General features: G+C 41.4%; 1 protein-coding gene across 3 annotated transcripts in view; it reads left to right on the forward strand.

Annotated features, from left to right (window-relative positions):
* Window positions 1-14320, forward strand: part of phf14 (PHD finger protein 14) — a 160024-nt gene that overhangs the window by 106411 nt on the left and 39293 nt on the right. For 2 of the 3 annotated variants that reach the window (XM_030740638.1, XM_030740639.1), the window contains exon 17: window positions 11793-11910. In XM_030740638.1, coding sequence (XP_030596498.1) covers window positions 11793-11910 — 118 coding nt within the window. Of the gene's footprint in view, window positions 1-11792; window positions 11911-14320 lie in introns of those variants that run through there. The other variant, XR_004020551.1, reaches the window with a different exon arrangement.

A 14320-nucleotide genomic window follows, 5' to 3' on the forward strand; every position in this document is an offset into this window, starting at 1 on the left:
TGGAGAAATGTTACTTTTTCATGTTTAAAAATTAAATCCATTTTCTGTCTTTTGGAAGTGTATTATGAAACTTTCAATGTCTGTAATTTCTCTCTACTATATGTATGTGTGTGTGTGTGTGTGTGTATGTATATATATATATATATATGTATATGTGTGTGTATATATATATATATATATATATATATATATGTGTGTGTGTGTGTGTGTGTATATATGTATATGTGTGTGTGTGTGTGTATGTATGTATATGTGTGTGTGTGTGTGTATGTATGTATATGTGTGTGTGTATGTATGTATGTGTGTGTGTATGTATGTATATGTGTGTGTATGTATGTATGTATATGTGTGTGTATGTATGTATGTATATGTGCTGTGTCTGTTGTATGCTATATGTGTTGTGTCTGTGTCTCGTCTGTGTGTACGTCTGTCTGTCTGTCTCTGTGTGTGTCTAGTCTGTCATGTCTCTGTGTGTGTCTGTCTGTCTGTTCTGTGTGTGTGTGTCTGTCTGTCTCTCTGTGTGTGTGTGTGTCTGTCTGTCTCATGTGGTGTGTGTGTCTGTCTGTCTCTCGGTGTGGTGTGTGGTGTGTGTGTGTATGTCTGTCTCTGTGTGTGTGTGTGTGTGTCTGTAGTCTCTGTGTGTGTGTGTGTGTCTGTCTGTCTCTGTGTGTGTGTGTGTCTGTCTGTATGTCTCTGTGTGTGTGTGTCTGTCTGTCTGTCTCTGTGTGTGTGTTGTGTGTAATGTCTGTCTCTCTGTTGTGTTTAGTGTCTGTCTGTCCTCTGTGTGTGTCTGTATCTTGTGTGTGTGTGTGTCATGTATGTCTGTCTCCTGTGTGTGTCTGTCTGTATGTATATATGTGTGTGTGTATGTATGTATATGTGTGTGTGTATGTATGTATGTATATGAGCGAGAGCTCTCTCACTGTGGGTGGAGGTTTGCATGTACTTGTTTACGTGCAAGTACTTATTGGCACTCAGTTAAAGTAGACAAAAGAATGCTGAATGGGACTTGACAGACTGTCCCTTTTGTTGAGTGTCAAACTTGTGTTTTTTTAGACCTGTCAAAGCCTTGGGCACTTTAGCTATCCCCCATATTGTGTTTATCTGTAAAGCCATTGCAACTGATACCTTCAAACAGCCTAATTCCTCTCAGTGCACACATCCAACACAGTACTGGCATCACTGTTGCAGACTAAGAATTGATATCCAAACACTGGCTGCCATAAATCATTCACAGACAGCTTCTTGGAGAAACCGTGTAAAGTGATTTCATAATATTTATTCTAAAATCACAGGCTGAACAGTCAGCACAAAATGCAACAAAATCAGCGTGGAGAACGATTTCTTAATAAATTATTTTCATTTTATAAACTATGGTGAAGAGAGAAATTCTTCAAATGTTTCGGCTCTATATGAATAATAGTTGTGTGTCTCATTATGCATTTGAGATACATAAAAATCTTTAAAACAACTTAAGAAGGCAATATCTGTATGTACATTTGGTTCTGGTAGAGATGAAGAATTCCTTAGCCGGCAATTTGGTATTTGTTACCCATCTATGAAAAGTACAGTACCAGTACCATACTTTATATTCAATTTAAGCATTTCAATTCAATTTTATTAATATAGTGCCTATTAGCAATAGCAGTCACCTCAAGGCACTTTGTATGGTAAGGTAAATATTAGAAAGAAACCCCAACAATCACACAACAGCAAGGACAGGCAAATATTGCAATATTGCACAAATGAATGAAGACAGTCCTATATATTTGTTTAGTGTGCACGCTGAAGGACATATCCTGATCAAAAATGACTGCAAGATTCTTCAGTGTTACTGGAGGCCAAGGTAATGCCACCAAGAGTGACTGGTTAGAGGCCATGTTTCTAAGATTTTTAGGACTGAGTACAATAACCTGTTTTTTCTGAATTTAGAAATAGGAAATTTTATTTCTTTTATTTAACCTTTATTTAACCAGGAAAAACACATTGAGATTAAAGTCTTTTTTGAGACGGTCTTGGCCAAGACTGCAGCAGCAAAATAAATAGAATTTTTAAGCAGAAAGCATCCATACGATAAGATTAAACACAGGATATATAAGCATGCCATTAAAAATCAAACACAACATCTACAGCTCAATGTAGCCACTTGCAGATGTGGGTCTGAAGATAAGAGGAAAGCAGACCTAATACACACTTAAAGTGGCTTGCAAAAGTATTCATACCCCTTGAACTTTTCCATATTTTGTCACATTACAACCACAAACATAAATATATTTCACTGGAATTTAATGTGAAATACAAACACAAAGTGGTTACAATTGTGAAGTGGAAAGAAAATTATACATGATTCAAAACATTTTTTACAAATAAAAAACTGAAAAGTGTGGTGTGCAAAAGTATTGAGCCCCCCTGAGTCAATACTTTGTGGAACCACCTTTTGCTGCAGTTACAGCTGCAAGTCTTTTAGGGTTTGTCTCCACCAGCTTTGAACATCTAGTGACTGAAATTTTTGCCCATTCTTCTTTGTAAAACAGCTCAAGGTCAGTCAGATTAGATGGAGAGCGTTTGTGAACAGCAGTTTTCACAAATTCTGGATTGGGTTTAGGTCTGGACTTTGACTGGGCCGTTCTAACACATGAATATGTTTGGTTTGAAACCGTTCCATTCCTGCTTTATGTTTAGGGTCATTGTCCTGCTGGAAGGTGAACCTCCGCCCCAGTCTCAAGTCTTTTGCAGACTCCAACAGGTTTTCCTCCAAGATTGTCCTGTATTTGGCTCCATCCATCTTCCATCAACTCTGACCAACTTCCCTGTCCCTGCTGAAGAGAAGCAGCCCCAGAGCATGATGCTGCCACCACCATATTTGACAGTGGGGATGGTGTGTTCAGAGTGATGTGCAGTGTTAATTCTCCACCACACATAGTGTTTTGAATTTTGGCCCAAAAGTTCAATTTTGGTCTCATCTGACCAAAGCACCTTGTTCCACATGTTTGCTGTGTCTCCAACATGGCTTCTGGCAAACTGCAAATGGGACTTTTTATGGTTTTCTTTTAACAATGGCTTTCTTCTTGCCACTCTTCCATAAAGACCACATCTGTGCAGTGCACGACTAATAGTTGTCCTGTGGACAGATTCCCCCACCTGAGCTGTGGATCTCTGCATTTGGTCCAGAGTCACCGTGGGCCTCTTGGCTACATCTCTGATCAGTGCTCTCCTTGTTCGGCCTGTAAGTTTAGGTGGACGGCCTTGTCTTGGTAGGTTTACAGTTGTGCCGTACTCTTTCCATTTCCAGATAATGGATTGAACAGTGCTCCGTGAGATGTTCAAAGCTTGGGAAATCTTTTTATAGCCTAAGCCTGCTTTAAACTTCTCCACAACCTTCTTCCTGACCTGTCTGCTGTGTTCTTTGGACTTCATGATGCTGTTTACTCCCCAATATTCTCTTAACCAACCTCTGAGGCCGTCACAGAGCAGCTGTATTTGTACTGAGATTAGATTACACACAGGTGGACTCTTTTTAGTCATTAGCAGTCATCAGGAAACTTCTGAATGCAATTGTTGCACTCAGAGAAAAGGGGGCTCAATACTTTTGCACACTACACTTTTCAGTTTTTTATTTGTAAAAACTGTTTTGAATCATGTATAATTTTCTTTCCACTTCACAATTGTAACCACTTTGTGTTTGTCTTTCACATTAAATTCCAGTGAAATATATTTATGTTTGTGGTTGTAATGTGACAAAATATGGAAAAGGTCAAGGGGTATGAATACTTTTGCAAGCCACTGTATGTATAAAAACACACCAATGCTTGAATCTGCGAGCATGAAGGGAGGACCAACCAACACACTCATACAGCAGACAGTGATGAGTAAGAGCCTTAGAATTTGAGATAAATCCTAATTGTCCATCAAGTCATCCAATCTGCAGGCACTTCTTCGGCCTGGACAATCCGCAGGCTCCAACTATTATAGCCAGCACACTCACACACACTCCAGTGGGAGGGCCAAGCAGAAAATGCATACATGACACACACATGATCCTGGATCATAACATTTCCCCCCACCCAAAAATCAAACATTTCTCTCCTAACAGGAATGTTTGATTCAAGCCCTGGAGAGTGAACCTGCCATGACATTGTCTCAGCCTTTCTTATAGCAAATTTCTATGTTGAAGTCTTGGAGTAACAAGGACCAGCACATGAGGCGTTGGTTGCTATTCTGCATTTGAGTCAGGAATACTAGAGGGTTGTGGTCAGAGAACACAATGGTTGGAACCAAGCTGAAAATGGTAAGACTCCACTACAAATAAGGGATTGTTTTCAGCCCTGTCATGCAAAATAGTGACAGGAGCCTTCTTTTCCAAATCCCCCACCAAACACACAAAACCTTTTGACACAAAAGACCTAAATTCCTCATCCACTCTGTCATCCCGAGGATGCAATGAGTGGGCCTTAGTTTAAAAGAGGTTTACTGGAGAAGGAGATCTAATCTTATACTGCTCTTTGCTCTTTAAAATTGGACACTCACTGATGAGGTGTCCTTGTTCATGTCAATAGAAACACTCTCAGGTTTCAGTGGCAGCAGAGGTGGTACAGTGGTGGTGTTTAGGAGTTCTGTTTTTTGGGCTTACTGAACCTGGTGTACACCTAACACAGGATGAAAGAACACTCTTGTGTGCCAGAATAAATTCATCAGCTTATACCATGGCTGCATCAAGAGTTGTACCCTTTTGCTCATTCAAGTAAGGTACAATTTTTTCTGGAAGCTGATTTTTGAATTCCTCCAACAACACAAGCTCATGCAAATCATCTAAAGTTTTGACTTTGGTTGCCTGACACCATTTATCAAAAAGGGTCCTTTTTCCCCTGGCGAACTCCACATAAGTCTGGGTGGCAGTTTTTTTCACATTCCTGAATTTTTGGCTCCAAGCTTCTGGCACTAGCTCATATGCACGCAACACAGTGGCTTTTACAATATCATAGTCTAAGCTGTCCTCAATCGAAAGAGCTGTGCATACCTCATGGGCTCTTCCCACTAGTTTGCATTGCAGCTAAAGAGCCCACATACTTTTTGGCCACTGTATTGCACCTGCAATGCTTTCAAATGCATTGAAATATGCATCTACTTCAGATTCTCTAAATGGTTCCACCATTTAGATTCCATGAAGATGGTTTAGATTCCTAAACCATCTTCTGGCTTAGGGGATGGTGACTGAGGGGCTGACTGAGGAGTGGAAGGACTGGCAGAGGCAGCGACTCCCTACTCCAAGCTCTCACTCTCAAGTGCATGGCTTCCACCTCCAACCATTGCTTTTGCAACTCCACCTCCTTTATGCGCAGTGTTACCTGCAGCTCCTCTGTAGACATGCCAGTTTGATGACGGAAACTTTGCAGTGAGGTAAGAACACCAGCAGCAGCACCCCACTCAGCTCCCTCTGCAGGAGCTGGCTCACCAAACAAACCCCTTTCACTCAGCTTTGCATACAAGAGCTCCTTCAGCGCTTTAACCTTGACATTTATTGGCACTTGCACATCAAAGAAATTAGCAATAAATATAAGATCGTCTTTCTTACACCTATTAAGTTTGTCCCTAGTTGGGCTTATAACAAAGTCCTCCAACTTAAACTCCATACACCCTCCACACAAGAAAAAAACTGCCAACCAGAAAAAACAGAGCAACAATCACCAACGAGCACAACCTACCCAAGACGACGACGAGAATGAACAAATGAAGGGACGAGCCCCCCCAATTCATCTTACGTCCCTGGCCTAGGCACAGCTACCCCCACTCCAACCACGCCCAAGAAAAGCCAGCAACGCAGAATTGCTGTAGGTATTACGTAGCAGTTTATTTGTCTCAGAGGTGAGCAGTGCCAACACAGCAAACAAAAGGTGCTAATGGGCCCTAATATAACCTAACTGAAACAAAAGACATATCTAACCTGTGCTCCGACCCAGTAACCAAGAGAAAACTGGTGTAAAGTAAAATGGCTTCTCACTCCTACAGCCTGCTGCAGTGCTCAATATACATAGTGACAGTTATTCACAATTTATCACTGTACAAAACTATTTACAACACTTGCAGTCATCAACAGCAGAAGTAGCAACACAAATGAGCACACTCTACTCTAAACACTGACACAGTGCTGGCTGTTGTTGGGCCTGGAGGAGACAGAGGAGAGGGGCGAGGTGGCTGTCCATCCAATCATCCAATCTGCAGGCACTTCCTCAGCCTGGCCAATCTGCAGGCTCCACCTATTACAGCCAGCACACACACACACACACACACCGGAGGGAGGACACACTCACACACTTCAGTGGGAGGGCCAAGCAGAAAACACATAACATAACATAACATAATGCTCCATGATACACAGTGTGTAGAGCATGTAGACTCTTGAGATGAAGCATGTATGTACAGAACATCACCGTAGTCAAGCACAGAAAGAAATGTTGCAGTGACCTCTCTCTTTCTTGACTCAATGAAAGACATGATTTAATTCTAAAATAAAAACCCAGCTTCAGCTTTAGTCTTTTGACTAACTGCTGAATATGAGGAGCAAAAGAAAGAGATGTATTTATTAAGATCCCAAGATATCTGTACTCTGATACACACTTAAGTTTGGGGACCCTGATCTGTAGATATTTGGAGCAGGCTCACAGTTTTAGATTTGAAATTGGTGTGAGAAAACAACATGACTTTTGTCCACGTTTAAAACAGGCATGTCTTTAACACATACCTGTAGTTAACTGGTTGATTTGTATCATCTGGATAAATAAAGCTGGGTATCATCTGAATAGCAATGAAAATATATTCAGTGTTTTGTGTGTGTGTGTGTGTGTGTTTGTTTGTTTTAATTGCCTAAGGGAACCATGTGTAATGTAAAATTATTGGTCCCACCATGAAACCCTGTGAAAGTCTCCCCATTTACATGCTCAAATTGTAATCTGTCAGATATATGATTCAGATCATTGCAGTGCACTTCCTTTAATACCAACAGTATGTTTTTATCTCTGTACTAAAATATTGTGGGAGAGCTGGATCAAGTAAGGGCTTTTTAAGCATTTATAATTACCACCACCTTTAAAACCTCTGCTTTGTAGCCTGTTAATAAAGGTATATTTAAAATTTAAGCATTAAGTAATGGTTAAACTTCTTTGAGCAGTCTTGTATGGATCAGAGTCAAAAAGCCCAAACCTTGGGACCAAGTAAATAAATCACATGTAACCATAGCAAAACATTTATCCTTCTCACACTGATTATTTTTGACAGCTGACACTAACTCAACCAACAGGGCCCTTACTTCAGAGATTATGGTGGTGGAGGAAAATTTCTATACAGTTATGTGTTTTTGAACAATTCCTGATGAGGTGGCGGATGGTCTCCTGAGGGATCTCCTCCCAGGCCTGGTCTAAAGCATCTGCCAACTCCTGGACAGTCTGTGGTGCAACGTGACGTTGGTGGATGGAGCGAGACATGATGTCCCAGATGTGTTCAATCAGATTCAGGTCTGGGGAACGGGCGGGCCAGTCAGTGTCTTCGTCTTGCAGGAACTGCTGACACACTCCAGCCATATGAGGTCTAGCATTGTCCTGCATTAGGAGGAACCCAGGGCCAACCGCACCAGCATATGGTCTCACAAGGGCTCTGAGGATCTCATCTCGGTACCTAATGGCAGTCATGCTACCTCTGGTGAGCACATGGAGGGCTGTGCGGCCCTCCAAAGAAATGCCACCCCACACCATTACTGACCCACTGCCAAACCGGTCATGCTGAAGGATGTTGCAGGCAGCAGATCGCTCTCCACGGTGTCTCCAGACTCTGTCACGTCTGTCACATGTGCTCAGTGTGAACCTGCTTTCATCTGTGAAGAGCACAGGGCGCCAGTGGCGAATTTGCCAATCCTGGTGTTCTCTGGCAAATGCCAAGCGTCCTGCACGGTGTTGGGCTGTGAGCACAACCCCCATCTGTGGACTCCTCATGGAGTCGGTTTCTAACCGTTTGTGCACATTTGTGGCCTGCTGGAGGTCATTTTGCAGGGCTCTGGCAGTGCTCCTCCTGTTCCTCCTTGCACAAAGGCGGAGGTAGCGGTCCTGCTGCTGGGTTGTTGCCCTCCTACGGCCTCCTCCACGTCTCTTGGTGTACTGGCCTGTCTCCTGGTAGCACCTCCAGCCTCTGGACACTACGCTGACAGACACAGCAAACCTTCTTGCCACAGCTTGCATTGATGTGCCATCCTGGATGAGCTGCACTATCTGAGCCACTTGTGTGGGTTGTAGAGTCCGTCTCATGCTACCACGAGTGTGAAAGCACCACCAACATTCAAAAGTGACTAAAACATCAGCCAGAAAGCATAGGTACTGAGAAGTGGTCTGTGGTCCCCACCTGCAGAACCACTCCTTTATTGAGTGTGTCTTGCTAATTGCCAATAATTTCCACCTGTTGTCTATTCCATTTGCACAACAGCATGTGAAACTGATTGTCAATCAGTGTTGCTTCCTAAGTGGACAGTTTGATTTCACAGAAGTTTGATTTACTTGGAGATATATTGTGTTGTTTAAGTGTTCCCTTTATTTTTTTGAGCAGTGTATTATCTTAAATACGAGCACTCTTTTTAAATGCTGGATCAGAATATTCCACAGTCAATGACTGCCTGAAGTCAAGAACCCATGGACATCACCAAATGCTTTGTTTCATTGCTTGAGATGCTCTGCTATGCTCACATTTTCCAATGAAAATCTGATAACAGTACCAACAGCCCAGGAGGTCAAACTGAAGACACTATTTAGTCCAAAAGCAGCAATAAAAAAACACAAATCTACAGGGTTTAGAGAGCCTTTTAAAACCATTAGTAAGCTACGAATAGTGGTGATTGGAAGGAATTTCTATTTGGCTATCAATTTTTACCAGTTACCCTGGGGGGTGGGGGGGGGGGGGGTGTTGCAAGTGAATATGCAAAGATGCCCTGACCATCCACTCCCCAGCTGCCACTTCCAGCTCTTCCAGCAGCATACTGAGGCATTCCTAAGTCACCTAGACATAATTGCTCCATGATGTCTCCCAGATCCGTATCCCCAAAACACCTCACCTAGGAGCGTCCAGGAGGGCTCATAGTTAAATGTCTGAACTACCTCACTTGGCTCCTTGTGTGTGGGAAAAGCAGTGGCTCTGGATGAAATCCTCACCCTGTCTCTAAGGCTTAGCCCAAACACCCTTTGGATGAAGCTCATTTCAGCTGCTTGTATTTGAAACTACACACTTAGAAATTGGAAATTGTGTCCATTAAAGTTAGAACTGGTGACAGAGGGCAGTCCTGACAGAGCCCAGTGCCACCTAGAGCAAATCTGGCATATTGTCAGCAATGCGAAACAACGTGGTTGGAGGTGGACAGGTGTACAGGTGGACAGGTGTTGCCAGTCTGTTGCAGGGCTAACACAGACAGAAAACCATTCATGTTCACATTCATACCTATGGCCAATTTAGAATCACCAATTGAGCCAACATGCATGTCTTTGGACTGTGAGAGAAATGATAAATGAACTGGTTCTTATATAGCGCTTTTCTACTCGAGCACTCCAAGTACTTTATACAGCATGCCTCATTCACCCATTCACACAAGCATTAAGTGCTTTCTATTTAACATTCACACACACATTCATGCTCCTGTGAACGCATCGGAGAGCAACTTGGGGCTCAGTATCTTGCCCAAGGATACTTTGGCATGCAGAGTGGAGCAGCCAGGGATCGAACCACCAACCTTCCGATTAGTAGGTGACTTGCACTACAGCTACCCCTAAAACTGGAGTACACATGGAGAATATGCAAACTCCACAGAAAAGCCCCAGGTGGCCAGTGATTTTGATACTTCTTACTATGAGGCAACAGTGCTAACCATTGTACCACTGTGCTGCCCAGTTAACCACTAGTTAAGGAAACTATATTAATTAATGAGCTTTAGGGGTTTTAGTAGATATATATCTGTAATTTGAACAGAACCGTGTTACCACATTCCACTCTTTACGCTAAGCTAGGCTAAGGCCATCCTGATATAAGATTGCGATGCATGTGAACATTTAATTTTCTGAAAAAGAAAACAAAATGTTTCTAAATAACCTCTTAATTTTAGGATTACTATTATATGGATTTAGTTTAAGAAGCGGCAACTGAAAATGTTTTACTTGTGAAATATAAAAGTCATTTGACCCCTGTTGCTTCCCCTAAGGATTTCTAGTCAGTCTGTGCTTAGCATTTCACAAGGCCTGTATTTATCTGGACATTGATATGAAACATTGGTCAGTCAGTTGCTGTGTAAGGTTAAGGGAATGGAGTGATAAGAGGGGCTTTGCAGGGCTCTAGCTAGGGGGCTGTGGTGGGCTGAGAATTTAAGCTCTTAGCTATTAGAAGGGATTGCTATTAGTATTAGCCAGTGCTCATACAGTACCGAGGCCCGGAGTAATAAAGTCCAGTCGCTTACAACTAACTGGCTTGTCATCATCCGTTAGTCCTGAGCTGGCCTCAAGAATCAAGAATCAAGAATCAAGAATGCCTTTATTAGTCCCACAAATGGGGAAATTGCAGTTAACAGAACATCCATCCAAAACAAAAACATAACACAGACAGGGGGGGACAGATGTCTGAGGTCATGCAACCGTTTCACAACGGCGCTACCTTTAGCAGAGAGACAGAAAGAGATACATTGGGATAGTTAGGTTCAAAAAAATCATCTCATACTGTGTTCATAAAGAACACCTTACGAGGTTCCAAAAAACACCTCAGCAAAAAGCATATTGCACATATAAAGCCGGGATAGCAGTATGGTGGGTAGGGTCAGGGTCAGGAGGGGACGCAGACGGAGACGAGAGGGTGGGGGCATTGTGGAGCCCAGATGCCAGCTCCCAGGCAAACAGTTTGCTGATAGTGATGGAAGTTCATCAGCAGCCTTGGTACACCAGATCCAGCTTCACAAATCACAGAGAGGGCTGAGGGGGATAGCGGCCTTCACACATAGTTCTGGAGAGATATGATTGCCAGCCAAGGCCGGCTAGGGAGCCGAATTCTGATAATGCAGGTGTTGTTTTGGAACAGGCTGCTTGTTTTTTCAACAGCCTTCAGTCTCACTGGGAAACCATTCAATAAATCCAATAATCCAAATTCATTAGTTACCTTCCTCACTGAGCAGAACCGTACCTTATCTCCAGATCGAACCCCTCTCACCTGCTACTCCCCAAGTCTACGGCTCAGGTTCATCAGGCTTTGAGTCTGAGTCTGTACCATTCTGGTCAGCCCATCCACCTGGGTCGGCAGCCTCTGCAGATGTCGAACTGCCGTCCAGGTTTTCTTGATTTCACGGTAAATCAGGTATCCTCCAAGCCCAAACAGAAAAGATACCGCTACCAGATAGCCAAATATGTAAGCGTCTTCCACGTCTTCCACCTCTAGGGCCGAGAAGCACACCGGTCTCCACGAGCTCCAAGAGTCGATGACGTATCCAACCGGGTCTGTTCCACTCGGACACGCAGGCTCCCCTTTCCCAGATCTCATAGTGGAAAAAATTCGATCCATGGTCTTGAAGGCCCAGTTTGCCAAATCCATATTGCTCTCAATCTTATTCTTATTCGAACAGTGTGCAAGAGACGCTCTCACAGCAAGCAGCAAGCAGGAAAGATAGGGAGGGCAGGGAGAGAGATAGAATGCGACCGTCCCCGTCAGAGGCTGGAGCAAGAAGCTCATTGTTGAAGACTCAGGCTTTATGAATGTGGGACATAACATGCCCTTCTTTGTCTGCATCTCAGGTGTGATGAGTGTCGACTCTGCTATCACTTTGGATGTCTGGACCCCCCGCTAAAGAAATCCCCCAAGCAGACGGGATATGGCTGGATCTGCCAGGAGTGTGACACATACTCATCCAAAGTGAGTGTGTATACAGAAATTGAGTACTGTTCTTAATTACAATTCAAAGGTACTTTATATTTTAATAATGCTGGACTTGCTGCTACTTTCTTTTGACAGTTTTATCTGATTAGGATTTCAACATAAAACATTTAATTAAAGATCAAGTCTGATTTAGAACTATCATAGATATCTACAAGTAACTGGCAGTTCTTCCACTACAATGTGACTTCCCATCTAACCTCCTCACATAATTTCCTTTAAATTAGTGTAACTTTAAAAAATTTCACATAATAAATAATTGTATAAAATAAATAATTTGTATAAAATAAATAACAAATTATTTTACCTGTTGTAACCCTTCAGATTGCCTTTTCATTGGCGGCGTTTGAGCCTAAGAAATAGAATAGAACAGAATGTAAAATGAGATTGGAGGGCCACTCCTGTTCAGTGCTGTGCCGTAGAAAGTCACTAAAATATAAAATAGAACTTATAAAAATGTACAGAAAATAAAACAGAATGTATAAAAATGTATACATTGTAAAAAATAAAATAAGTATATACATATAATAATGAAGATGGTGAGTATTGCACTTGGTGAATGAATATTGCATTAATGAATGAATATTGGATATTACACGATATAGGAGTGACAGATATTGTTCAGTATGAATAATATAATACTGCACAGAGATGTGGGTGTTGCACAGTTAGAGTGGGTGAGTGTGTGAGTTCAGGGTGGTGAAACTGTTCTTGAGTCTGTTTGTTCTGGCATTGATGCACCTGTAGCTCCTGCCAGAGGGCAGCAGGTCAGAGGTCAAAGCCAGGGTGCTGTCCTTGATGATGTATTTAAGTTAACTGTATATGAAGTATTTAAAAATAGTTGTGCCAGAAGTTATGACAGTAGAATCCTGTTGACACTATTAAGTCACAGAGGAAATTTCAGTGTGCTTTTACTTTGTTTTTTAAGTACACCTGCTGTTTGTATGTCTATACTAAGTTAAGAGTTGAAAGTGGAGTTTTTAATGTTTTCCATGTTATTTTTAAATTGTAGTATTGGTACTTTTATCAAAAACTTCTGTGCTGATGATTTTTGGCACCAAGACATTTAAGTTTCAAGACATATACTGACTCAATGTGTCACTTTTCATAACACATTTATTAGGTGAAACAGTGCCAACCAAGCCCTAGGTGGGTTGCCCAAATTTGCAGTTTGGCAGTTTGATTTCTGGCCTAGTGTCCTTGGGCAACCCACTGAAATCCATATTTCTCCTGATTGCAAGCCAGTCCCTTGAATAGCAGCCATTGGTGTGTGTATGAATGAGTAACACTGTAAATAAATTTGCAGAAGTGTTATGATTAAAAGTGCGGACAATTTACAATTTAACATGTATAGAAAGTAGTGCATGTAGTTGGAATATGTGCTTTTGTTGATGCTGTTTTCTTCTTTTTTTAATATATCAACACAATTCAGTTCTTAAAAACTGTTGTTGAATATTGTTAATATATTATTAATATTCAGGGACGGGCAAATTAAAACAATAACTGTTGACGGCTAACTCTATGTAAAATAAAGTAATTACAGATAATTCCCTCACCATTTTTAATAACAAGTTGCTTGCATATTAGTTCATCATTTATACAATCTGGTTTTCATCATTGACTATTCCCTCTGTCAGCCTTTGTTTTCTCAGGGTTAGAGTAATTTATAGTCATGAACATAAACATAAGAACTCTTGCTCCCTCACTTACCATAGGAATAGTACAGTTATGCTACTGTCCTTTCACTTAGTGTGTTAATCATGAAGTAAATTCCAACATCCTAAAGATATATACTTAAAAGCAGGATTTAATATAGATTTACAAGCACACCACACCAGCATCACCCCAGGATATTTTGGTCTTTTAGTTTTTGATAAGTTATTTGTGTGGAATAATATTGCAATAAAGGCTAGAATTATGTAGCCTCTCCTTCTAAATAAATATATCTGAATTTCCATGTTTTTAAAATCTACTGTGCAGTCCTGCTAAACCCCATTTATGCAGCAAGTGGTTGCTAATTGACATGGTGCAGAGTAGGGAATTATAAAAGCCGTAGTGGAAATGCTAAATCACATGTAAAAGACATGCAATTAGAAGGAAAATCTAAGGGTTATATCTCTCTGTAAATGTTAAGCAGCTATAACAAGCTATCAGAATCAAATTTGTTTTAAAATTTACTGTTGTTTATTTTCAACATTCAACATCCAGACAAAACAGGAATATTTCATGATGCAGTGAATACAACTGACTGATTTACTCCCTATCTCTGCTTTGGTGTGTTAGCTTATTTGATTATTCTAAATTGGCTGTGGACATGATTTAGATAAAGTGCTGAAAATACATAGAAAAAGGTGTTGTAGATTGTGTGTGTGGTTGATCTGCGGAGCAA

Source organism: Archocentrus centrarchus, chromosome 11 (genome assembly GCF_007364275.1).
Source record: "Archocentrus centrarchus isolate MPI-CPG fArcCen1 chromosome 11, fArcCen1, whole genome shotgun sequence".
In the NCBI taxonomy this organism is placed as follows: Eukaryota; Metazoa; Chordata; class Actinopteri; order Cichliformes; family Cichlidae; genus Archocentrus; species Archocentrus centrarchus.